The following is a 25128-nucleotide window of genomic DNA, read 5'->3' as shown; positions in this document are numbered from 1 at the left end:
AAACTGAGTGACAGAGCTTGGCATTCCTGGGTCCAACAGACAATAAAAGGGATATTTAAGTGTGAAGAGGAGACTCTTGGGAGAAAGGCAGACCATGGGAGCCCTTATTAAATATTTGATCGAATATCAAAAGAGATTTGATAGAGCTTTAGGATATAACTAAATTAAAAGAGAAGCCAGAGAGACATGTTTTAGTCACCAAGAAGTCTAACAATCAAAAATTGCCTGCCAGAAAACCAAGAGCTTATACCTCTTCCACCCACCTGCTCATGCTCCTCAGTTCTGAGGCCACAAACGGTACAGTGTCCTCAAGAGCACTAGTCAAAAATCGTTAGACACCAACTAACTACCTGCCTTCTATAGGTTCGCATGGGGTTCTGAGAATTGCTAGGGAGGTCACACAGCCATAGTGATTCTGCTGCAAATTCATGAACCATCACCTGAGCCAGGCTTTCTACGCTGCCTGGGACACCTACGCTGATTTCTAGTCAATAAATGTGCCAAATGTCAAAAGGTCTCTTTGGAGTCTTCTGTCTCTCAAACCTTCTATCCAGATTCCCTGCACCTAACCCCTCGGTCTCAGCTGAGGACTGTGAGAAACAGCAGATGACACTTTAGCCTAGACCACTACCTCTCCTCTTATCGTGTATAAAAATCAACTACAAATGGGTCCAAGTCCCCAATGTAAGACCAGAAACTTTGGAACTACAGGAAGAAAACACAGGGGAGACTCTTCAAGATATGGGCACAGGCAATGATTTCCTGAACAGGACTCCAATAGCTCAGGAAACAAAAGAGAACTGACAAATTGATTTACATCAAATTAAAAAGGTTCTGCATAGCAGAGGAAAAGTTGACAGAGTAAAGAAACAATTTCCAGCACAGGAGAAGACTTCTGCCAGCTATTCACCCAACAGAGGGTTAACATGAAGAATATTCAAGGAACTAACATGACCTTAACAAAGCCCAAGTAATCCAATCAAAATTTGCACAGATGATCTGAAAAGACACTTCTCAAAAGAAGCAGTACAAATGGCCAAGAAATATATGAAAAATGCTCAGTATCTTCAGCTCTCAGGGAATTGAAAATCAAAACTACATTGAGATCCCATCTCACTCTAGTCACAATGACCATTATCAATAAAATAACAAATGATGGTGAGAACAAGAGAAATAGAAACCCTTCCACTGTTGATGGGAATGTAAATTAATACAATCACTAAGGAAAACAGTGTGGAGTTTCCTCAAAACACTAAAAAATAGAAACACCCTATGATCCAGCTATACTACTCTTGGGCATATATCCAAAGGAAATGAAATAGATTTAAAATAACTAAGATATGAAATCAGCCTAGGTGTCACCAACAGATGAATGGATAAAGAAAACATGGTATATATACCAATAAGTACCATTCAACCATATAGATGAATGAAATCATGTTATTTACAAAAAAAAAACATAGATGGAATTGGCGGTCATCATGTTAACTAAGCCAAACACAGAATGACTACTTGCACATGCTTTTGCTCATATAGGGTCACTTAAAAAAACAGATGACCTAAAAGTAGAAGAGGGAGCATTGGAGAAGAAAACTGGAGGGTGAGGGGGTGAGGAGTGTGTAGAAGAGATGGTGGACATGATCTAAATAGGATATATGCACGCATTGAAATGCTGCAGTGAAGCCTGTCAGGCTGTACAATAAATGTGCATTCATTATTATAATTAAAAGTACAAAATCCCAAGTAGGAATGCTAAAAAAAAAAGAAAACAGTGGTTACTGGCCAAGGAAGTTAAGAGCAAAGACACATGGAACAATTAGGAATCTGAGAGTAAGACGTGTCTTATGTTTCCATGATTTAACAATATTTTGTTTTAATCCAGAAGGTAAGATTGTAATACTTTGTCAAATTAAAATGACCTTATTAAAATATTAAAACATTAAAATTTGGAAGGGCTCTTACCTTTGCCATAATATCTGCATAAGCCATATATAAATAATCTTCCTCCAGTTTGCTATGAAAAACAAGAAAAAAAAAACATCAATTTTAAAGAGAAGGCTATGTCATTTGTGGATGTACCATCATTGTATAAAATAGTGTGTTTGTTGTTTTCTAACAAGCATGATGTTTTATAATTGAATGAACATAAAATTTAGGCAATTTTAATCATTCAAAAATATCTTAAAGTCATAGACGGAAGATTTCAGAGTTCCTGAAAAGCTGTCCCCTGATCTTACAGAAGCCTCACATCTCAGAAAACAAATGGCGTATTGATTTACACAGAAATGTAATAACTGTAATTTTTTCCAAATTACAAAATTTGAAATGAGCAAATTTAAACAATGTGATATTTGACATTTGATAGGAAGACTCTCTAAATTATAAATTATAGTTAAAAAATAAGAGTCATAATGAAGATTCATAAAAATTAAGAAAGGACCAAATACACTTCTCATCTTTCTTAAGAAGAATGGAACCATTAATACTTGAATAAAAGGTTTCCATCAAAAAATATGTAGAAGTTGCAAAGCTATCTCAGCAGTTTCAAATTTCAGCTATGAGAAAAATTCACTCATGAGAAATACCTCATTACCTGCCATGGGCCAGACAGACAGCTGCTCTATGCTTAGGGATGAAATGGTTTTGTTAGTTGGGAAATAATAAGAGAGAAACAGTGAGATAGAGGATGGATCACATTAGATAAGAGAGAAATGTATACTGTTATGACATGCAAAGAGGTCACATGAACTCTTCGGACTTCTGAGAAGACATATGGATGTGGTTGATAATTAAATTATCCCCCAGGTTCTGCAGAGCACAGGTGAGACCTGGGGCAAAGCTGGCTTTCTTTCACAGGGCAGGAAAACAGGAAAAAATTTGATCATCTCTGCAATGCCCCCTCTACAGCACCAATCTTTGCAGTGCCCTTGTAATGAGCAGACGATAAGACACATACATTGTGGGCCTCAGAGTGCCTTTGTTATTTAACTCCACAGAGGTTTGCCATTCACTGCCTTGGTGAATTCATATGACTACAAATGCAGAATGTAAGAAAAGTGGGCAAAATCCTTCAAATAAACCGTGGAGATATTCCCAAATTGAGATTACAACTCACCCACCTCAGAGGCTTCCAAAGACCCACTGTGCAATGGAGACACAGTTTACCTGGAAATCTTGGGTTGCTATTAGCCTCCATATTTTTTGGCACTTGAATTTTCTTTGGTTTCTCTTGTTTTATTTATAAATTCTGTTTGTGATAAACAGAAAATCCATTTCATAAGAAATCAGAACCAACTAAACCAGTTAATTATAAAATTGTTAAGAAAAACCAGAATTCATAGATATTAAAGCATGAAATTGAATGAATGTTGATCCAAGGGTATATGCCAGCCTTAAAAACTCTCTCCATACAAGATGAAACTGAAACATGAAACAATGACACACAATACTCAGACATGGATTCTTTTATTTGATCCTCCCTGTCTCCTGTGAACCCCCAGCCATACCATTTCTCTGTTAAAGCCGTGCGACTGAACAGAAGGATCAACTGATGTAGAGGATCAACTCTCTTAGCGACATCATCTTCTTCTGGAGGTTCAGCCCCAGGTTTCTATAAGAAAGTCAGATTTATCAAATTTCACATTTAGAAGAAATGTTCATTCAACTTCAGGAGCAATAGGAGGGATAGGACCAAACAATAAAAGAGAAGCCCTTCATTTCCTATTGTAGATGTTTGGGTACACACTTATATGTTTTATGTGCACTATACATGCTATAATGTATGTTTGTGTATAAATATGTGCACATATGTATATGTGTTATATGTAATATATATTGTGTAAATAAATATGACATAATGTGTTCATATCAATCTCATTGACAATGTAAAATTATGCAGCTTAAAACAGAGATATTTGATCCCTTTTCATATTTAATTATTTCAATATTTTTGCAGTATTGAACCCAGGGAATGCTAGGCAAATACGCTACCCATGGAGCTACACCCATACCTTCAGAGATATTTAACAATAATCCTGACTTTTTATTGAATGAATTTTATGTCTCCACTAACTCATGCATTTGAACGGATTGTATTTTTATATCAATGGTTTATTTCCTGGACTTAAGGTTTAATGTTATATGTACCAAGCAAATTTCTATAAGATATCGAAACATTTATGTTTGCTTTGAGCCTAAATTCAAACAAAATTGATTTAAAAATTCCCAGAGGCAATAAGAGCCAGGTTTTAATAACTAAATTAGTTTATCCATTATATTCCCAGAGAATTCATGACATAAAAAAGTAACTTTCAGACAACTGGGAATCATGAAGCCTCTGACTAGCCTGCAAACTTTGATGGGACAGTATGCTTATAATTTTATTTTTAGCAAGATTTCCTTCATCAGATTTTGAAAAGATCCTCAACTTATACAAGATGATGACCTGCAGTGCTTTAGGCAATACCAGCTTCTGGGCACTGTCAGTGGAGACTCTGCTGGCTATCACCACACTTCCCATGGCTCCTCTTCTGGGCCACTCTAGCATCTTCTGCCCCATGGACTTTAAAAAACTGGCTACATTTTGTTAGTCTTGAATGTATTTTTGGTGGATAACTTCTTTATAGATCAGACTTTTATAGTATATCCTGGTTCTGAGTTTTAGCGGCTTTGGGGAAGAATTTAAAAGAATAACTGAACCAGGTTTTGTTAGTAGTAAACTTGCATTAGTCATCTGAAATTCTGAATAACTGATATTGATGAGATCTCTTGGAAATAAGAGTGACTTTTTCCATAAATGCTTAACAATTGAGTAACAATTGAGATTTAAAAGTTTCCTAAGATCAATGTAGTGCAATAATGTTTTTTCTTCAATAATCTGTGATGACACTATTCCACCATGCTCCAACCTTCTTTCATTTTATAACCCCATTAAAAACATACTGCTAAATCTTCAATCAGCTTATCTTCAAAGTAATGTTCTTCTGTTTCAATCCAAGATTTTTCATATCCCTGAAGAAAGAGATTGACAGCCCGATGCCTAAAAAAGATAAGCACAATTTCAAACAAAGGTTTGGGTTTTTTTAAATAAAATTAAAAAGGAATTTAGCTGTGCTTTATTACTGGATTATCTGTGCACTAAAAATATAAAGTAAAAATAAACTTTCTATTCTTCATCCTCCTCTTGAGAGGTAATACTTTGTAGCAAATTAGAGCAAGGTTTCTCAGATCACATATTGATTTGGATTTAAATCCTAACTCCTGCATTTCTAAGCTCTGTAACATTGATCAAGTTATTCAACTTTCTCTACTCTCATTTTTTCTTATTTTGAAAACTACAATAACTTCATCTATATTTCAGTTTTTAAGACTTATAATGAAATAAAGAATGTGAAGCACAAGACATGCATTAAATGGTAGCTATCATTAAATAAAGTTACTCTTAATAAATGATGTAACAAATGTCAATAGATGAATTAATCTGTGTTCAAGTTAATATTAAATGTGAGTCCCGAGGATTCCAAATCAAAACATATTTAAGTGAAGTTTATGGGAGTGTATGTGCAAAGATTAAACCTTGGATACTGATAATGAATGGCCAGCTATGAAATGAAACATCAGCGAAGACTGGAAGGGTTGGTGATAACACGACAATAATGAGGGATGTGGGTAAGATTTCATTGTAAGATCAGATGAAAACTTCATGGCCATAAGAGAATGTCGTGAGAGAGCATGGCGGGGGTGACAGAATGATGGCACTGCAGGATGGGACACTGAGCTCAATGATGAGAAGAGTGGGCTGAGGACTCCTGCAACATAACATCTCACTTGATATGAAGCAAGGAACAAGTGACATAAAGAGGTGACACCAAGGGAAGGATATTGATGGGAATAAGTCACAGGAAAACTGATGAAATTTTTAGAATGACACATAGGAGTAACCAAAAAAGGAATGGGAATTTGAATTCAAGGTTAATATTCTATTTGACCACCTGGTGACACCACGTGGTTCTAGAGCTTAGAAGCAGCACATAGTCTGAGGTGGTGGCTAGTATATCTTACATTCAGTGAGCATGATCTGATCATAAGGAATTCACATGGCTGAGTAGAGGAGAAAAGTGTGACACTTTGTTTTTATGGTTTTCATTGCCTTATATTATGCACCTTTGCAAACACTTTAACTGAATGTCCTGACACCACTTGCTGTCCAGGGTGCTGAAAATATAAAATTAAACAACATTCTAAAGGAACATGAAGTTGAATCAGAGATAAATACTTGCACAATAATACAGGAAAGTGCTACAACAAAAAGCAAAATGTATCCTGCAAACAAAAAGGAGAAGCTGTTCCACTTGCAAGGGGACCAGAGATGCAGCTCTGTTACAAGGCACAGATGCTTCTCTATTCACAAGTATGTCTATAACACCTCTAAGGGAAGGTGGTAGGTTTGTCAAACTTACATTATTCCATAAGTCAGTAAAGGATTAGCCCTTTTCCTCAAATGCTAATAATTACACAAATACTAACAATGGCTATATTTATGGTGCCAAGTTCACTTCTAAGCACACTGTACATACTGATCCATTATATCAGCTGAACACCTCTACAAGTCAGTTCCTGTCATGGTCCCAGATGAGGAAACTGCTGTGAGCTCAGATGAGTAACTTGACCAATGTCATCCAGCAGAGAAGCTGAGATGCCCAGATCAGAATCAATACAGTTTGACTTCAAATAATGAACTCCCGACTACTCCACAAGGCCTCATACACATGAGCAGATACTCCTCAGTGTGTAAATATCAATTAACACTTACATTACAGATCACAGTTCTCCAAAAAATACCCAACAAAGAAAAATCACTTCCAAAATTACACAGAAGAATAATAAATCTAAATTTGGCTGTTATATGTATTTTTAAAATTCTGACCTTGGCAGATTATACAAGGGAGCCATCCTGAAGCAGGCCACCACTGCCCTTTTCCTCTGCTTGGAGAGTAGTTTGTGCCACACGGCCTTTTTAGATCTCTGAGGATGCTCCACCTGAGGGAGGATGACACAAAACATGCAAACTTACACCCCAGGCTCCCCCCAAATACAACACTGAAGAGCTACACCTTTTCAGTCCAATTCCAAAAGTACCTTAAAATTATTTGCAGTAAGGGTCAACAATCTAAAAGTTACCCAAAGCTAAATTTGAGATAATTTCAAACAAAAGTGAAAATATTACATTTTCCAAGTAGTACATACTTCAGAAGCTTTGTCATCTCTAATGTTAAAGAAGCATAAAGGCACTCTACATAAAATCATTTGCACATAATTCTCAAAATTTTCTTAGATTCTTAAATATATTTTCTGCCTACACAAAATAATTTTACCCTTTCTTTTTTCTGTATCTACTGTAACCAATTTTACCATAAGAGCAGCAATCACAAATAGAGCTAATGAAAACTCTAGTGTTCCTTAACATGAGAGATGACAAGGCTCTGAGAAGAGTGCCAGGAGGGAGGAAAGGGATGTAACTTTGCAAAAACTGTTAAAGTATGTAAGTATTTTGTTAGACGGGAACAAAGGAGAATTCAAAAGTCACAGTAAATGAGGCAAGCAAGCTGTCATTAAACTAATGGTATTTGGAACTTCAAGAGGAAAAAGAGATTAATTATTAGAAAGAAAAAGAATCCCAGCAAGGGATTCTAAATTCATTAGTAATCTCTAGGCAATTGAGCACTGTACTTCCCAGACTGTAATATCTCCGGCCAACACATTTAGATTTCTGGAAGAAATAAGAATGTTATGTTAGCCCCCAAAAAGCTGAATTTACTATCCTTTGCAGTAAAAGGTCAAAATATGAACATAAAAATGCCTAGAAAATATTAAGAACATTGGGACTATTAGCAGTTCAAAAATTTAGCAAGGCAACTTGTTTGTTTAATTGTAAAGCACTTCTTTCTGTGACCCTGTTCCCTCTATAGGATCAATAAAGCTTTTTAACAAAGGCCCACTTCATTTTCTTCTGGATGAGCAGGACAGAATCAAGGGCAGTATGTTAGATCTGACTCACTTCAACTTCCAGTTCACTCTGGTAGCTGAGACTGTACACAGGTGGCTTTTCACAGAATAGGGATGGATGTAGTCAGGAAACAAGTATGAGATACCCAGGCATTGACTGGAAAAGGCTCCTGCCATCAGGAGGCTCTCCACTGGCAGAGCCTGGTATCATAGGAGGAAGGACCTTGAGGAGTGGGCTTTCCTTAAATCAAGGAAAAGGGTCTCTAGGAACTGTGGCCTAGAGGTGCCCTGTGCCCTGTGCCTGTCACTGAGCATCCTGATGTGCTCCTGTGTGAGCTCAGCTAGAGAATGAGGATCAGGAATTGCACAGGAGACAGTCAGCCCTCCTGAGAACGACCAGATATACAACACAAAGCACACATCCCAACAGTTAGGACCCTGTAGGGAAACTAAATCAACAAGTATTTCCTGTACACCATTGTGTCTGATTTGTTTGTTTGGTGCTGGGAGTGAACCCAGGCCTTGTGCTTGCTCAGCACACATTCCTAAGCCACACCCAGAGCCCAGCACACCTACTGCTTCTGCAATGGCTTCAGCAAGTTAAAACTGTCTTTGTAACTCAGTTACAAATTAACATTAAAAGTGTCAAAGGGACACATTCCACTCATGGAAATAAACAAATTTATAAGTTAGCTACTTTTACATGCCTTTGGCTCATTTTATATTCTAGTTCTTCTGACTTGTTGTGTATTTATCTGGTTCTGTGTCTGGGTACTCAGAGACCCTGAGCTCCTGGTGCTCAGAGGACACTCAGTCATGGGACCCTGCTGGGCACCAGCCACCCTGGAGTGTGCACCCACTGAGAGTCCCAGCAGGAGAGGATGTGTAGTGAAATGAACCTTAATTTAGAAATATCTTCATCTATCAAGACTGAATATCCTTGTGAACATATACTCCCTTTATTGTAAATATAATAAAATATATCCAGATTTTAATGAGCTTCATTTAATTTACCTAAAATTCATCCAAGCAAATCCAGATTGTGTAGGAAAAAAAAAAAACATTTAAAAATTCATGACAAGTATACTGCTGGAAATGACCCTCCAGTAACCATTTAATTAACACTTAATGATCTCATTAAATATGTATATAAATTTTAAAATACAAGTCTCTGGCTTCATACATATAACTCAAAACTTCATTACCTCAAGTTCCTTTATTTGCTGATTAATGAGATTTTTTTTTTTTTAATACTTCATGAAAACATGAAGGGAGTGTTCAGGGGAAACAGCAAGATTCAAGGTCTTAGACGTGTAAGTGCAAGCCAACATCTATGTGGCCTGAGGGCACCCTAGCTGTAGTCATCTCCTGAAGTGGAGTTGTAGCAGTAATAGCATTGGGGACATGTAAATAAGCAAGAAGGAAATTAAAAGGACAGTCAATGGGAGATGAGAATTTAGCCATCTTGTATTACCCTGCAGCCTTGGTTCTTTCTCTTCCTGTTCTTTTCTGCTATGGCTATAGTACAGTCTTCTTGCTTGCACTAATGTAAACATGGTTCATTATAGCTATGTACTTCCCTTTCTTGCAAACTTTTGGCTTGTTTTGCATTGTTTTTGAATAAATAATTGCCTCTTTTTTTAAAAAAAAAAAAGGACAATTAGATAATATGTTGTTATTTAACAGGGCAGGGATGGAAGTTCAGATAATATAAAGTCAATCTCAAAGCAAAATGGTCATTATCACTATGATAATACTTTTAAGTATGGTTAAAGGAGATACAACGTTAAAAACATTAGCCAGGCATGGAGGCACACATTTGTAATCCCAGCAACTCAGAAGGCAGGAAGATTGCAAGGCTAGCCTCAGCAATTTAGGGAGACCCTGTTTCAAAATAAAATATCAAAAGGGCTGGGAATGTGACTCAGTGATTAAGCACCTCTTGGTTTAATCCCCATTGTTAAAACACACACACACACACACACACACACACACACACATACAACACTTGGGTGGCAAAATGAGATAACATGGGTCACATTATATTTCATGTTTAGCACTAAGTAGCCAAGTCTATCAGGTCACTGAGGCCCAGGGGTTTACAGCTCTACTGCAATCACCCTGAGCTCCCTCACTCTACTGTTTTTCACTAAATGGACTGAAAACAGAAACTGAAACTTTCATTGCATATATTTTATGTCACCAGAGGACCACTTTTACAGAGATATAACCTTCTAATTGAGGATGTTTCAACTGTTCTGGGAATTCTTGAGCAAAGGGAGTGAATGAGGAACAAAATATACAGCAAACTCTGTAGAGTGAATTAGAGACACCCGGAAATTAGAAACACTTTTCTCACAAGGGCATTGCTCTTCTCTAGGTGTAATTTGTCCCTGATCTCAGAGGAAATTAACTCAAAAAGTATCTGTGATAAAAGGGAAGACTAACGGAGTAAGAGAAAGCAAAATATTTCAACTATGAAACCCATGGAGGACCAGACACCAGATACGCTGTCATAGCAGTAATAAAAAGATGCAAGTATAAAATAGTTAAGATCAAGTTTAATGCCTGAAAATTTTGTTGAAAGGATTTAGAATTAAGTATTTAATCTTAATTATCTATACTATTTTAGAAATAACTAAAAGGCAATAAAAAAAAGGCCTTGACATCCTGAAATACATTATCTATACACTGCCACAAAAATCATAAGCTTGAAAGTTGTGCTTATTAAATACTGGGCATTCCTGAATCATATTCTTTATAATGAGCATGCTGAATATATATAATTTGGGCCCATAGTTAACATAATTAACATACATCCTTTCAAAAAACATTTTTAAGTGGCTAAGGTGGACACAATCAAATCCACAAAAATTCTGACCTGCTCAAGATGAAAAAGCACATTTGCTATATCCAGAACTCTCTCCACTGTCCGCTCTGGATCTGAGGTATCTTCTGCTCTGTTTGGTAAGTCTTTGTAAAGAGCCATTTGCCATCTAATAGCAGGATCTTCTAACTGCAGAGAAAGGAGAAAAGTAAATAAAATGAAAGGTGACACGCTAAGAGGCAAGGGTCTAACTACAGTTATTTATTCAACATAGCACAGAGTTAGACACTGCCAGTTGCATCTACACAGGATGAATAAGTTTAAGGGAATAATACACAGCATGGTAACCACAATTAGTAACATTGCATAGCATTCTGAAAATTGGCTAAGAACAGACTGAAGTTGCTCCTACCACTGAGGAAATGGATATGCAATTTGCTAGACTACAGTAATCACTTCATTATGTACATGTATACCAGAACAACAGGTTGTATATCTTAAAAATATACAATTGAAAAAAACCAAAGCAGCACTATGCAGAGAGAAATACAGGTAAGTCTTTGCACTCATCATCTGGTGGAGAGAACAGGTAAAAGTGAACATTTACCATTGTAATGGATAATGCTAAAAAGATACGGGGCACCATGAGATGCAATCTACTTTGTGGGAGGCTGAGAGGATTCCCTAAACAAATAAAGTTCATTAGGGCTTAGAAAGAATTACCAATGGACAGAGAATGGGTAGGGCAACCCTAGACCTTTTCCTTCTCCCACACACATTCCAACTCTTGATCCTATATAGGATCACATTTATTTGCAAACATAGGAATTTACACCACAGCTTACAATTACATATAAATCATTGGAGATCTCTAGAAATCACACTCATAATAAGGGAGTCTACATACTTCACTTGTTAATACCATCAAATTTCCTCCATAGAAGTTCTAATTGATGTCTTCATGTATTTAATAAGGTTACTGTAAATCATAAAAACTGACCAACATAAGCATCTTACTGGGATAAAGCATCTTGCTCCAAAGAAATCAAAGGGAATAACTATATCATCAGAAGCAGAAAAGGCAACCCCTTTTCTTTATCCTCCACTTCATAATTTCCATTAAAAATGAGAGACTGAGCTGGGTGTGAGGGTGCACACCTGTAATATCAGCGACCCAGGAGGCTGAGGCAGGAGGATCATGAGTTCAAAGCCAACCTCAGCAAAAGTGAGGCACTAAGTAATTCAGTGAAACCCTGTCTCTAAATAAAATACAAAAATAGGACTGGAGATGTGACTCAGTGGTTGAGTATCCCTAAGTTCACTCCACAGTACTCATCCCCTAAAAAAAATGAGAAAAATGAGAGCTTGAGTGTATAAAGCAGAAGCAAATGGACAACATGTAATACTGCAAAACCGCTAGCCTAAGAAAGCACAATTTGAAATGCCAAAAATAACTTTCATTTAGAAACAGAGATTGAGCTTTGTACGTGAGTGACTTTTATACACCAATTGTCCTCTGATGAAATAAAATGCTTTTCTTGGTAGACTTTTTGATCCACAGACTGTACTTTGGAATTTCTAGATTTGAATCTGCATCCTTACTTGTATTTAATAGATAAATATATCAGATAAATTAGAATCTTTATTTTATCTAACATAAAATTATTCCACTGGCTTCAGGATGATTTGCCTTACAATTTCAAGACAGTGTATTTAAGAAGGAGCTTGATTTTGCAAGTGTGTATATTTCCTTAATATGTATGCCTCACTCCTAGCACTAGTATAGACCAAAATGTTAAAATAAACATATACTTCTTACCACTTTCCTTTCAGGGGTCTTGTTTTGGGAAGTAAAATACTGACTACAAAATTTTAAATTTCTGAGCTCCTCTTTCTTCCTTTTGCCTCAATACATTATATAAATTGTCCAGATTATTGGTACAAATGACCCTCGGGACACAATGGAAGAACTTATCCAGGTAATAACCATCTTTAGCTGGCCATCTTCTAGGATGAGCACATATCTCTTCTTCAGAGACACTGAATATTTCTAACCTCTAACACAGAAGTGACTGAAGGAGGCCAATTGCTCTCCACACGTGGCTGGGGACACTGAGGACCCCTGCAACCTCTCATAGGTCCACACTTTCCCCAACACTCATACATGTAAAAACAAACAAAAAACAGTGTCTTTCACTAAAGGGGAGGAAAAACTTGTACTATAAACTCTGCAAATGCATTTCAGCTGGAGACTGAATTTCTTGGAAAGGTCATAAGAATAGAAAAAAATTAATAAGAGTCGAACTAATAGTTAGACTTATTAAATGTAAACAAAAGAATACTCTTTGGTATGAAAAAATTCCAAATAGTAAGTGCTCAATGGATTACACAACTACATCTAATGCTTCTTTTACCTGTCATTAAAAAGTAGGTATTACATCAATCTCCAGGTTTTCTTTCTGAATTTACATTTCTCACATTAGATAAACTCTTATTCTTTTTGCGGCAATTCTCTCTGTATCCTTTCTAACTAATAACTCCTGAGTACACATACTTGATTTCTGATCACTAAGTGCAAAATTTCTAATTTTTATTGATATCTGTCTCCAAGTCCCCAAACCCTTAAACTCAGCTAAATCCAAACTTTATTTCAACTGTTGTCATAGTTGTTTTCAAAATCTGACATTTTGTAACAATCTACTTTACAAATATAAAATTTATGGCCTTTAGGATCTTAATATAAAAGAATTTGCAAGTCCAATAATGACTAATTAAGATATTTTCACCATCTTGATTGATAAAGTAACATTATTTATAGTTTTAGTCTAAAGAGAAATTAACTAATTTATAGATACTAAGTGTGCATTACAATAAAATTTGGCTTACCTTGCCTTGTAAATGAATATTATTGCGGATTATGTCTCGTACTTCATCCTCTGTGTCTTTCTGTCAAGAAATACATGTTAACTGTTACGGTTTAGGTATGAGGTATCCCTCAAAAGCTCATGTGTGAGACAATGCAAGAAAATTCAGAGGCAAAATGATCAGTTTATGAGAGTCTTAACCTAATCAGTGAATTGATACCCTGATGAGATTAAATGAGTGGTAACTAAAGGTGGGTAACTTGTGGCTGGAGGAAGTGGGTCACTGGAGGCATGCCTTTGGGGTATATATTTTGAATCTGGTGAGTGAAGCCCCCTCTCTGCTTCCTGATCATCATGTGAATCACTCCCCTTGGGCCACACTCTTCCTTTCTGATGTTCAGCTTGACTTTAAGACTCAAGGAATGAAGCCAGCTGTCCATGGACTGAGACCTCTAGAACCATGAGCTCCCAAATAAACTTTCCTCCTCTAAAATTGTTCTTGTAAAGTCTTTTTTTTTTTTTTTTGGCAAAGAAATGAAAAAGCGAACTGAAAATGAATCTTAAACATGTCAAGTGTCTCAAGTCAATAAAAGCAACTCAAATATCACTTAAAATAGTGTCCATCTGACAAACATCTTTATTAAAATAAAGGCCACAAATATGGAGCCTTCTCCTTCATGTAATTGTTTTATATTGCTGTAGCTTGAAACAAAGCAAGGACTCTTTGGCCTGAGAGAAAGCACGTCAAGACTGAAAGTAACTGGGCTTCCAATTCATTCCAATAAGGTGGACAGCAGCACATTTCTCTGGGCTCAAACAGAAGCCTTTCCACAGCTTTCTGCCAAATTCCAGAAAGCAATCTTAGCACCTCACAACATCCTCATTGACCCAGCAGTAGCAAGGAATGTGTGTCTGCAGAATCAGACAAGAGTCAACAGGGCTGCACCTCTGCAGCCCACTCCCCAAAACTGTCCCTCCATCCGCTAGGCTCAGAGGTGCACTACAGATTCTTCTCAGGAACCTGGGCAGGGAGGACATGTCCTCCAATTTATGTAAGCATAAAATAGTCATTTCAGGTATATTTTTGAAAAATTGCATCCTTCTCTGCATACTGATGAGGAACATCAGAGTACATAAAGAATCCTGAAAACATAAATCTTGATGCTTGCAGAGGACAGCAGCTGTCAGTGTAAACGTCAACACCTTAGCTAAGCACCGTGGGCATGATAAATTATGCTTCTAACACTGAAAATTCACCTTTCATAAATTTGAATATGCCACATATCACAAATTTTATATATGAGTTCATATGTAATCCATTTGTTTTCATTACCAGAGATTTGTGTCTTTTCTGTTTGGTTTCTGAATATGCCCTGGAGGTGATTGACCAGCTTAAAAATGATCTCAAAAAAAAAAAAAGAGAGAGAGACAGTTTTTGATTTAAGTCCTAGAATCTGAGCAGAAAAGCTGCTTAATGAAGCATTGAATGAAAATGAAATACTGATATAGAGCAGGAAGCCAAAGAATAGAAACACCCGAGAGTCTGCAGGGTGGATGATTGCTACCAATGGAGAGAGGAGGAGGCTTACCAGACTAAATCGATTTTTGGCCAGAGCAATGAGCTCCTGGTCCCCAGGGGCACAGATGTTCAACCCAATGGGCAGGAGCCGTTTCAGAGCTGCTACAATCAGAGAAGTCTGCATAGAGTAGCGGTCTCCTTTGCGCTTCATTTTCTTCCTTTCCTGGTCAGAAACAGCTGCCTAGGAACAAAGAGAAGTGCCAGGATCAGGACCTGTTTTTCTCCCATTCACAACCACAAACCTTCTCTGACTTGATCATTGTTTTATCTTTCTCATTCTGTGCTAGCCCTTATGTTTTCAAAGTCCTACTATTCTGAGGACATTTTTCTCTTCCCTTCTTAGCATCCTTACATAAGTCCTACTTTCAGATTCCTAGGTCATTATAACCCCTGGCATGCATGTAATCTTTGGAGAACAAGGCACACTATGGTGATAGGAAGGCAGAATGTGAGAATTCTGTGGTAATTTCAGAAATTGCATATTTTCTAATTTTCAGTGCAGGAGATAAAGAAACTTGAGGCTAAAAAGGATTTTTTTTGGTTTGGTTTGACAAATACTTGCTTTGCTATGAAGATACACATATATAAACAGTACGTTTTGTTCATGTACATACTATGTGTATATACACACCCATATACACACACATAAAATTGAAAAATGTATGGTACATGTAAAACTATTATAAAATACACTTTCCTTTTATGTAGTCTGCAAACTTGACTCCCTAGAGTTTCTACTCCTATCTGTAGAAATGAAAGTGATAGGCCAGTGAGCACTTCATCACGAGTCATAATTAGCTGGATCAACAGCTTACAAGGGAATCTACTGCCACGATACTTCAGGGCTCTCGTGATGCCTTTGAGGACTACATGAGTGCCAAAGGTCACCCTGAAAGATAGCCCGATTTTCACTGGGAAGTGAGTATTTATGTTAAGAATGTTCTGATATGAAAATTAAAACAGTTGCCCTCATCCACTTCTTCATACAGTTTCTTTTTGCAGCAATAACTCAAACTGGGAAGGTAGTTTCATAATAATGACACTGTTTAATAAATAGTATTGGGCTATCTAAGGAAAAATCCAAGGAAAATTTTAACATACAAATGTTTTTCCTTATTCAGAAGAACAGAAATAAGCATCATATTTATGTTCCAAAAAGATGCATGGATCTCACTTTTATATGTAGTAATGTATAAAAGATTAAGCTGATAAATTTATCAGAAAAAACACAATGAAGAATTATTGGTACTATTAAATTGATTAATACATAAAATTAATGGATAAGTAATTTTAAATGAGCTCTTTATTAAAAAGGAAATGAAATAAAAATAATAAAAGTAATTACCCAAATGAAGGACCTTCATCCTAAAAATTAAATTGATACAAAATGCAAATAGTCTATTCAGTACTTATTATTTTCAGCAAACCTACTATATTAAAGTCTGAATATCATTAGCACTGGAGTTTTCTTTTATTTTTAACTTGTGTGTTTCTTTTGGTCTCAAGGTTATATAAGAAAAAAGAGCTCATACTAATTTTTGTTTTCCTTTGTGTGTGTATGGGGGGAGGGTGCTGGGGAATTGATTCTAGAGCTAGGGAAGTACTATATCACTTAGCTAAATTACCAGCCCTTTATTTTGTTTTAATTTTTTTTTTAGATAGGGTCTTGCTAAATTCCTGAAGCTGGCCTCAAACTTGGAATTCTCCTGCTTTCAGTTGCTGTACCTAGCAACCTGGTTTGATATTTATAACTACTGAAATGATCTGATAATAAAAATAATTTAAATCAACTGTATTGTTCTGTTTGTGAGAAACATTAGACAAAGAGATTCTACTTATGCTCACATAATAATCTTGATTTTTATCCCCTAGGAAATCTACAACTGGAAAGAGTAGCAAATCTTTGGACATTTATGGGTGAAATCACAGTATGAAGAAATTAAATCTACAACCAATCAAATATCCTCTTATACGTATATATTGCTGGCCTTTTGCTTGTCTCCTCCCCAAAACATGGGGTTCTGTGAGGGTACTGGCCAGACTTGCTCTGTCCCTTCTGTGACTTTAGCACTAAACAGGCAGCCTCACCACAGGAGCTGCTTGAGAACTAAAGAAGAACTGCTCCAGTTATTGAACTTGTACACTATCTTCATTCTCAGTCTATTGTCCAACATTTGGATCAAATATGAACATGCAATAACATGGCCAACATATGGTCATATTTAAGAAGGAAAATGGAAAAAAACTGAGCCCTCTTCTCTCACATTTTTCACATATAAATATGAAAAATAGCCCTACATTTAATAGAAAAGGAGAAGAACAGCACCAACTAGGTCACTTTTCAGAGCTGCAGCTGGCCTTCCGCCCAACAGTCACCTGGCATGAAGTGAGATGTCCTCCTCCCTCCTCTCCTTATGGACCACCTAGACACTGCCCAGTTTCCAATGCCAATTTGAAGCCCTCACTTATCAGTTCAATCCTGGACCATTCTATCCACTCCCCACTCTGGTGAGTTATCTCAGTGCTCATCACCCGTATGAGTGGTAGGTATTCACTTGAACATTAATGTTTTGGTTTTGTGAGGACAGCAATATTGGTTCCTGTGGGTGCCTGCCGTCTGTGAGGCACTCCACAGACACCACTGTTTCCTACCAGCTGGCTAAGGAGTAACCTGAATCCCTTTCCTGACATGGACTGCAGGTTCAGGGGTAGCTGAACTTTTGCAGTTACAAGGTGGCAGTGGGCACTCATGGTCATCTCCTCTCAAAGCTGAGCCCTATCCTGAGCCACACCTTAAATAGGAGCACATCTTTACTCATTGTATATATTTTTTTACTCTGTTGTTATATTTACCATATAAACTTTCAGTGGGGATTTACAAGGAGTTTTTTTTTTTATATTCTGACACTGAAATAGCCAGATAAAAAGGAGACTTTTTAAAAAATATGGTAAACATACTAATTACAAAAGTGAACCTGACTCTAAATGATTGGGGCAAATTATTACATTTCAACAGCACCTCCACTAGCAAGCTCTGATGCTCTGGGTGACTATCCACTTGCTTGATCATGCCAGGGCCAGCTATGGGGGAAAACTAGTGATGCCCCAGAGCCCATGAAAAATATAGCAATAAGCCAGTCTGACAGTTGCTTACCCTGCCTCGCTTGGAAAGTGTAGTCAAGGCTCTGGACTACCCTCTCCCAGGTGCAGTCTTTGTGTTTCCTCTGCAAAGTTTGCTCCCTGCTTCTAGAGACCTGTGAGAGAAACTTCCTCCTTCCTGCGAGTCCTGTCTGTGTCTGTGTGTCTTACTAGACCTGACTCGAACTAGTCCTGGGAACTCTAAAACATTATGTGTCTTTTCATCAGTAAATAACATTAACACTCCCATCAGAGTTCAGTTATGAATCTCCAAAACAAATCCAAGTACCACCCATCCAGGAGAGAGCAATGAAGCACATCGCAGTAATACCTTGGACATCTTTGACTTGGTGTCAGCAATGAGGAATGACATATTGTTGATTTCATTCTGCACAACGAAGTTCTGCTCCTCTCTCTTGAAATTCTAAGAAGTTATAAAGGAAATTTCAGTTTTAACTATTCAGAAAAGAAGTGTGTACTTAGAGGTCACATAAGAGCCAAAAGTTTCTCAGGAATGGGTATTAATTTATGTACAACTTATCAAGAAAGGAAGCAAGTGTTTGTTGAGTGTGTAATGAGGGGGCGTGGCTAGGGCTCACAATCAGAGGAGCCACAGACAGCAGGTGTGTCTTAAAGAGGGGCACCCTGGTTCAGAAAGTTTAAGCCACAAGTCAGGCAGTGACAAGGATGGGTCCTGCAGCCCGAGTTTCCCTGGTGACTGCAGGTACAGCCTCCTGAGGTAAAAGGCACACATAGCTGCAGCGCAACTTTCTACTCTGTCAGATACTTCACCCACTTTTAAAATATCAATCCAGCATGAATTAAAATTAAAAACACAAAAAATGGCAAAATCATTAAAAATCTGGGAATGAATACAACACATACTAATAGGTTTGTATTTTAAATATGTATGTGAGATTAAAAAGATATTCTGCTTTTTTTCCTAGACATCCATCTAAAAACTTGCTGATTTTAAGTTCCAAAAATATGTCTTGCATATAAATTTAAAGAAGCTTCTTTTGTATCTTAGTGATTGATATAGTTGAGTATTCTCTATTCCCCAAGGGAAAAAAATGTTGTATTTACAGCATATTATATTGATGCAGCCACATCCATGTTTATAGCAGCTCAACTCATAATAGAAAGCTATGGAAACAACCTAGGTGTCCTTCATTAGGAGTGGATAAAGAGAATGTGGTATACATATACAATGAAATATTATTCAGCCATAAATAATAAAAAAATGGCATTTGCTGGTAAATGGGTAAAACTGGAGGCTATCATGCTAAGTGAAATAAGCCAATCCCATAAAACCAAAGGCTGAATTATTTAGGAGTTTGGGGAGGGGAATAATAGAAATCTAATGGATTAGACAAAGGAAAATAAAGAGAAATGAGGGGGGAAAGGGAGTAGGAAAGACAGTAGAATTAATTGTGGGTTAACTCTACATCACGTATAACATCATGAATGGGATCCTAAATAGAATAAGTTATACTCTGTGTATGTATAATCTTCCAAAATACATTCTACTGTCTTCTATAACTAAAAAGAATAAATTTTTTAGAAATGCTGTTTTTAATTTTTCTTAAGTGATTTATTCCTGGGAAACTCCTATTTGTCCACTGAGCATCATAGGTGGAGTGACCCAACACAGGAAATGAAAGCTAAAAGACCCCAAGCCATTGTTGCTCTTTGGCAGTTGAAGATGGACTGATTTCTTCTAAAGTTTTCTTTCAGAATCCTGCAATTATCTTACACAGCCCTTTAAATGAGTTATATAACATAAGAGGTCACTGGCTTTTACCTAGAGGAACATAAAAAAAAAATCTAAAATAATTTATTATGACAAGAGAGATGAAGAATGTCAATGTGGAGATACAAATTCACATGTAAGCAGAGCCATTATTTCACTTAATATTTCTGTGTGACACATTTTATGAATTTTTATTAAATTTGACAAGGTTCCTCAGATATAAGCAAGAAATAATATTGATTATCCTATTTAAGTAGGAATTTTGAAATATTACATGTTCAAAATGATTTGCTCTGTCCAACAATCTGATAATGCAAATTGCAAAGACCCCCTCGGCTGATCAAACAAGCTGAGGTTTTGATTTTACTTTCACTGTCTCCCACTTACAAAGTTTCACAAAATCATAACTGATATGAAAATTCTAGGCATTAGAGTAATTCTGTACCACAACAAATACCCATACTTATGCTGCTTATTACTGGAAATAACTGAGAGAATGCTTTAAAATTCTTCCTATGATTAAGATCTTTTTTCAGATGTAAAAATCTATAGTTCTGTAACATACAAAGTGAAACGAAAATGCACTACAGATTCAGAAATTCCATCAGCAGGATTCTGGCCAAGCTTTATATCCAAAGTCAAATGATTCTAAAATGTGAGAAAAGCCAAATTCCTACAGAAGAGAGAATGTGATGCAAACAAGGAGAGGAGGCAGCTGGTCCCTGGAGATCAGCCTGTCTCAGCACTCAGACACCAGTACCACCAGGAGGCAGCAGAGTGCCCAGAGACGGGGAAAACCAAAGGTGAGATGGCACAGCTCCGGGTAATGCCAATCTCACACTCAGATTTAGGGACAACTTTTAAAAATGTTTTTCTGCAATGCCATTAAAAATATGTTAACTTTCAAAGATAAATTTCAAAGATCAAAAGTAGGCTGTGTTCCCTCAAGGTCTGCAGGGGCACCTCCTCTCTCCCCCCAGCTGTCCAATGAATCCTAGAGTACAAGTTTGAGAAAAAGCCCCCCGGATATTTACTGAGGGGCTGGTTTATGTTTATAGAGCCCCTACACCTCTAGCAGTAGTTATTGTCTGTCGACAGCATCACACTTACATGGGACTTCGACCAATAGATGAAGACTTCGGCCACCATGCGGAAAAGCTCCTCTGCTTCTGGGTTAGGCTCCTTCAGCCACTTGGCCCTGGATCACACAATACATGTGGTGGCTTCTCAGTTATTCTTCAAGTTATTTTTTTTTTAAATCATCCTCCCTCCCACAGTAAATCTGTTGACCACAGAGCTCAGGATGTCTCAAGTACAGTTGTGACTTTTAAAAATATGTAAATGAGTGTCCAACTATCAACTTTCACATGCAAAAGGCAGAACACTTCAAAGTAGGATTTCTGATCTTAGATTTCAGATGCCTGGTGAAGATTAACCTACCTATAAACATTCGATCATGCTACAACCATGAGGCAACACCTCACTAAGCAGTTAGTAGAGAAGCAGCTCCTAGGATCTGTGAGCAGAGGGATTGTCAACAGATTGGGGAAATGGCTCTTTTGATGAGAGTACCTGTTATAGTCCACAAATCTAATCAAGAGAGGGTAGAAGGCATAGAGGTCTCTGGCCAGGGTGGTGAACTCGTCTAGGACGAGGAGCTCAGCCTCCGACATGTCCCCTCTGGCCTCAGCTTTCAGGTGGTCTTCCTCAGACACCACCATGGCGGCCTTTTTCTTGAGTTTCTCCATCAGTGGCAAGAAATGAGTTTTTAAGAGCTGAGGTTTCACTTTATTGATAATCGGCTGGGAAAACACTGTGAAAACAGACATCAGGATTCTGCTCTGTACAAACATTCATTCACACTAGGACAGGTGGTTATGACAACTGAGAACAACCCAACTTTTCTCTCCCCAGAACCTGGCTTCTGACAATCAAAGTCCAGGTCCCAGCCTTTTTTCTAGTCCAAAGCCTACCTGCATGGTTAGTGTTCAAAAATGATTACTGGGAGGCTGAGACAGGAGGATCACTAGTTCAAAACCAGTCTTAGCCTCTTAGCAAGGCCCTAGGCAACTGAGGGAGACCCTGTCTCTAAACAAAATATAAAAATGAGTTGGGAATGTAGCTCAACGGTTAAGTACCCCTGGGTTCAATCCCTGGTACACAAACTAATAATAATTACTGAATTGAATTCAATGTGCTTCCTTATTTCTAAAAAGGATTGATAGCTAATTCTGAACAGTAAAAAAAAAAAATCTCCCTTACTTTGGAAATTAATTATTTCCACACGAACAAATCCCAAAATTGAAAAAGGTTCCTGCAGCCCTTTCTTTAAGAGAGATACCCTCTGCTATGTAGTTATAAGACTGCACAGAATTTTTTCATTTTATCACATGTTCACCTACAGAAGGGCTAAACTACACAAAACAATGCTCTCTTATTTAGTAGAACTTAGAGTTGTTAATAACAGTTCCAAACTTGAACAGGTCATTATTAAAAGGAATTTTCCCCCAAAAGTAACATATGTACATTGGGTAAGTTTATTAAGAAAAAATAGAATCAACTACGATCACTTGTTTAAGTCAATAAGGCACTGGTGTGTGTCCTTGGTGTTTTCATCAATGAACAAATTCATAAATGTGTAGTACATCTATTTCATTCTGAATTCATTTTTAACAACTCTTCTTTTTACCTTCTATGACATCATGGATATTTCCTAAGCTATAAAACACTGAAACCTGAATTTTTAAAGATGCTATAATGTTTTAGTATGAAAGCATACATAGACTTTGTAACCACACTCTGGTCATTGGGTAGATTACTTTCAAATTTTTCAATATAAATATTGCAATGATAGATAAAGTATAAATACTCAACATCTTTTGATTTCTTGCCCTGTTTCCTTTGGATATGATTGAAATGAGCTGCTTAAAAATTCAGTTTTATCTTTGTCTACCTAATCATTACCTACTGAGTAGCAAAATCAATATTTAGTGTGCTTATTGGTTAATCTTATGGAAACTGACAAATCAGAAAAACTTTAATAACTGTGGAAAGTTACCCAATGTCTGATTATATCCACTTTAAAGAACAGCAGGACAGAAACAATATTTCCAAGCATAGAAAAAATAGCGGTAAATATTATAACAGGAATATTTTAGTCTTCTGTAGTTCAAATCTCCTTGGAAATGAAACAGTTTAGGTATACATTCTTCCCTTTTCTTACCTGCTAACCTCTTCATCCAGGCCCCCTCGTCAATCCCCAGGTTGTTATAGATGATCTTCAGGATGTTCCCCAGGAGCGTGTTCATGTGCTCTGAGCTCAGGGCCGTGCAGCAGGTCTCTGCCCTCTCCGGGTTGCTCTCGGGCCCGTGCTCCCACCAGCGCGACATGTAGCTGCACAGCATGGGCAGCACCACCTCCATCACATGGGGCATCTGCGTGTAGCGGATGCCAGACTCGGCCAGCTCCACGATTTCTTCCATGAGTCTCTCCAGAGATGGGATATTTGGACAAACGTCTTCCACGCTGGCTGGCAAACTGAGTGCTAGGGAAGCACACAAAGAGAAATAATTAGTGAACTGACGAGGAAAGGGTGGCTTCTAGTCTTCACAATCAACAGAGGCAACCATCTCTGTGGGGCGTCAGCTCAGCAAGCCTTGGGAGCTCCTCCTCCCACCATGGCAGCCAGGTCAGGGCGGCTCTTTTCCCCAGCGCCTGCCTGAGCACCATCCCCTCTAGGTCAGCACACAGCTGCTCTGCTTTCTTCAGGACAAATAAGGAATGCAAATGTCTCCTGTTCCCAGGCCCACCAGCTGCCCGAGTCTGGTCCCACATGCTCCACCATTCCCCATTTTCAGAGGAAGAGTTTTGTGGTCCTGGGTCTTGGGTCTTCCAGCATCCTGGATGCCCTCCCCACTTCAGGGCCCTTGCTCAAGACTCCTCCCCAGCAGGCTCCAGAGGTTCAAATCCAAACTCCCTTTTCCTAAGACCCCTCTTCCTTAATGGCAATGGACCCAGACTCTCCTAAATTGTGCCAGTGGGACCCTCACTCTCTTCTTGCTGAACTCTCACATGGCGGTTTCTTTGAAATCTACTTTGGGCTTTTTTTCTGTTTTTCAGCTTGCATGTCTGTCTAGGTACTTCCTGGCACTCCTGTGGGCCTCTGCTCCAAGTTCATAAGTCTCAGTGCCAGATTTCTTGAATTTTTTTCTTTCTGGACATCTCAAAAGCAGCCAAACCAAATGGTTTTAAATCTAAACTCTTCCTTTCCTCTCCATGTGTTGTAGTTTGGATATCAGGCATCACCCAAAAGCTCATGTCAGACAATGCAGGAAAGTTCAGAGGTGAAATGATTAGACACTGAGAGCTGTGACCTAACCAGTGGATTATCCATGGGGTGGATTAATGGTTTGAATGGGTGGTAACTGTAGGCAGGTGTGTCACTGGAGGCATTCTATCTTGTCCCTGGCTTCCCTCTTCCTCGCTCCCTCTGCCCCCAACTCTCTTTCCTGACTGTCATGAGGTGAGCAGCGTCCTCTGCTATGTCCTCGCCCCATGATGCTCTGCCTCTCCTCAGGCCCACAACAATGGAGTAGGCTGACCACAGACTAAACCCCGGAAGCCGTGAGCCAAAACAAATGTTTCCTCCTCTGCGTTGTTCTTGTCAGGTATTTTGGTCAAAAGCGACTACCAACCTGCCTCTTGAACACGCACTATCGTGTTCAGCCAGCCAGGCTGCAAACCTGGGAGAACCTCCAGGTGACAAGGGCCCCTACCCTCACACCCAAAAGGACCCTACCTGCAGGCAATCCCCCAAGACCTCCTTCCTCGTCTACTCTGTCCAGGGGCCTTGCCTGCTGGCCTCGCCTCTGGACCAGCCGCATGGCTCTCTGACAGCTGCTCTTGGTGTCCATCCTACTGTTGTCAGGACAGATTTCAAAATGCATATCTATTTGTGCTATTC

General features: G+C 38.1%; 1 protein-coding gene across 11 annotated transcripts in view; it reads right to left on the bottom strand.

The window, feature by feature from the left end:
• The window catches only part of Ryr2 (ryanodine receptor 2), a 505092-nt gene that overhangs the window by 75754 nt on the left and 404210 nt on the right, over positions 1-25128 (bottom strand). For 7 of the 11 annotated variants that reach the window (XM_078023113.1, XM_078023103.1, XM_078023102.1 and 4 more), the window contains 12 exons: positions 23389-23709; positions 21738-21978; positions 21276-21363; positions 18744-18836; positions 15285-15455; positions 13718-13777; positions 10886-11020; positions 7734-7768; positions 6926-7039; positions 4942-5038; positions 3507-3610; positions 1963-2014 (listed from right to left, as the gene is read on the bottom strand). In XM_078023113.1, the coding sequence (XP_077879239.1) occupies positions 1963-2014; positions 3507-3610; positions 4942-5038; positions 6926-7039; positions 7734-7768; positions 10886-11020; positions 13718-13777; positions 15285-15455; positions 18744-18836; positions 21276-21363; positions 21738-21978; positions 23389-23709 (1511 nt within the window). The remainder of the gene's footprint in view (positions 1-1962; positions 2015-3506; positions 3611-4941; positions 5039-6925; positions 7040-7733; positions 7769-10885; positions 11021-13717; positions 13778-15284; positions 15456-18743; positions 18837-21275; positions 21364-21737; positions 21979-23388; positions 23710-25128) is intronic. The other 4 variants (XM_078023107.1, XM_078023109.1, XM_078023111.1 and 1 more) reach the window with 1 other exon arrangement.

Source organism: Ictidomys tridecemlineatus, chromosome 10 (assembly GCF_052094955.1).
Source record: "Ictidomys tridecemlineatus isolate mIctTri1 chromosome 10, mIctTri1.hap1, whole genome shotgun sequence".
Lineage (NCBI taxonomy): Eukaryota > Metazoa > Chordata > Mammalia > Rodentia > Sciuridae > Ictidomys > Ictidomys tridecemlineatus.
Note: the sequence above shows the minus strand (reverse complement) of the source record. Positions and strands in the feature narration are given on the sequence as shown.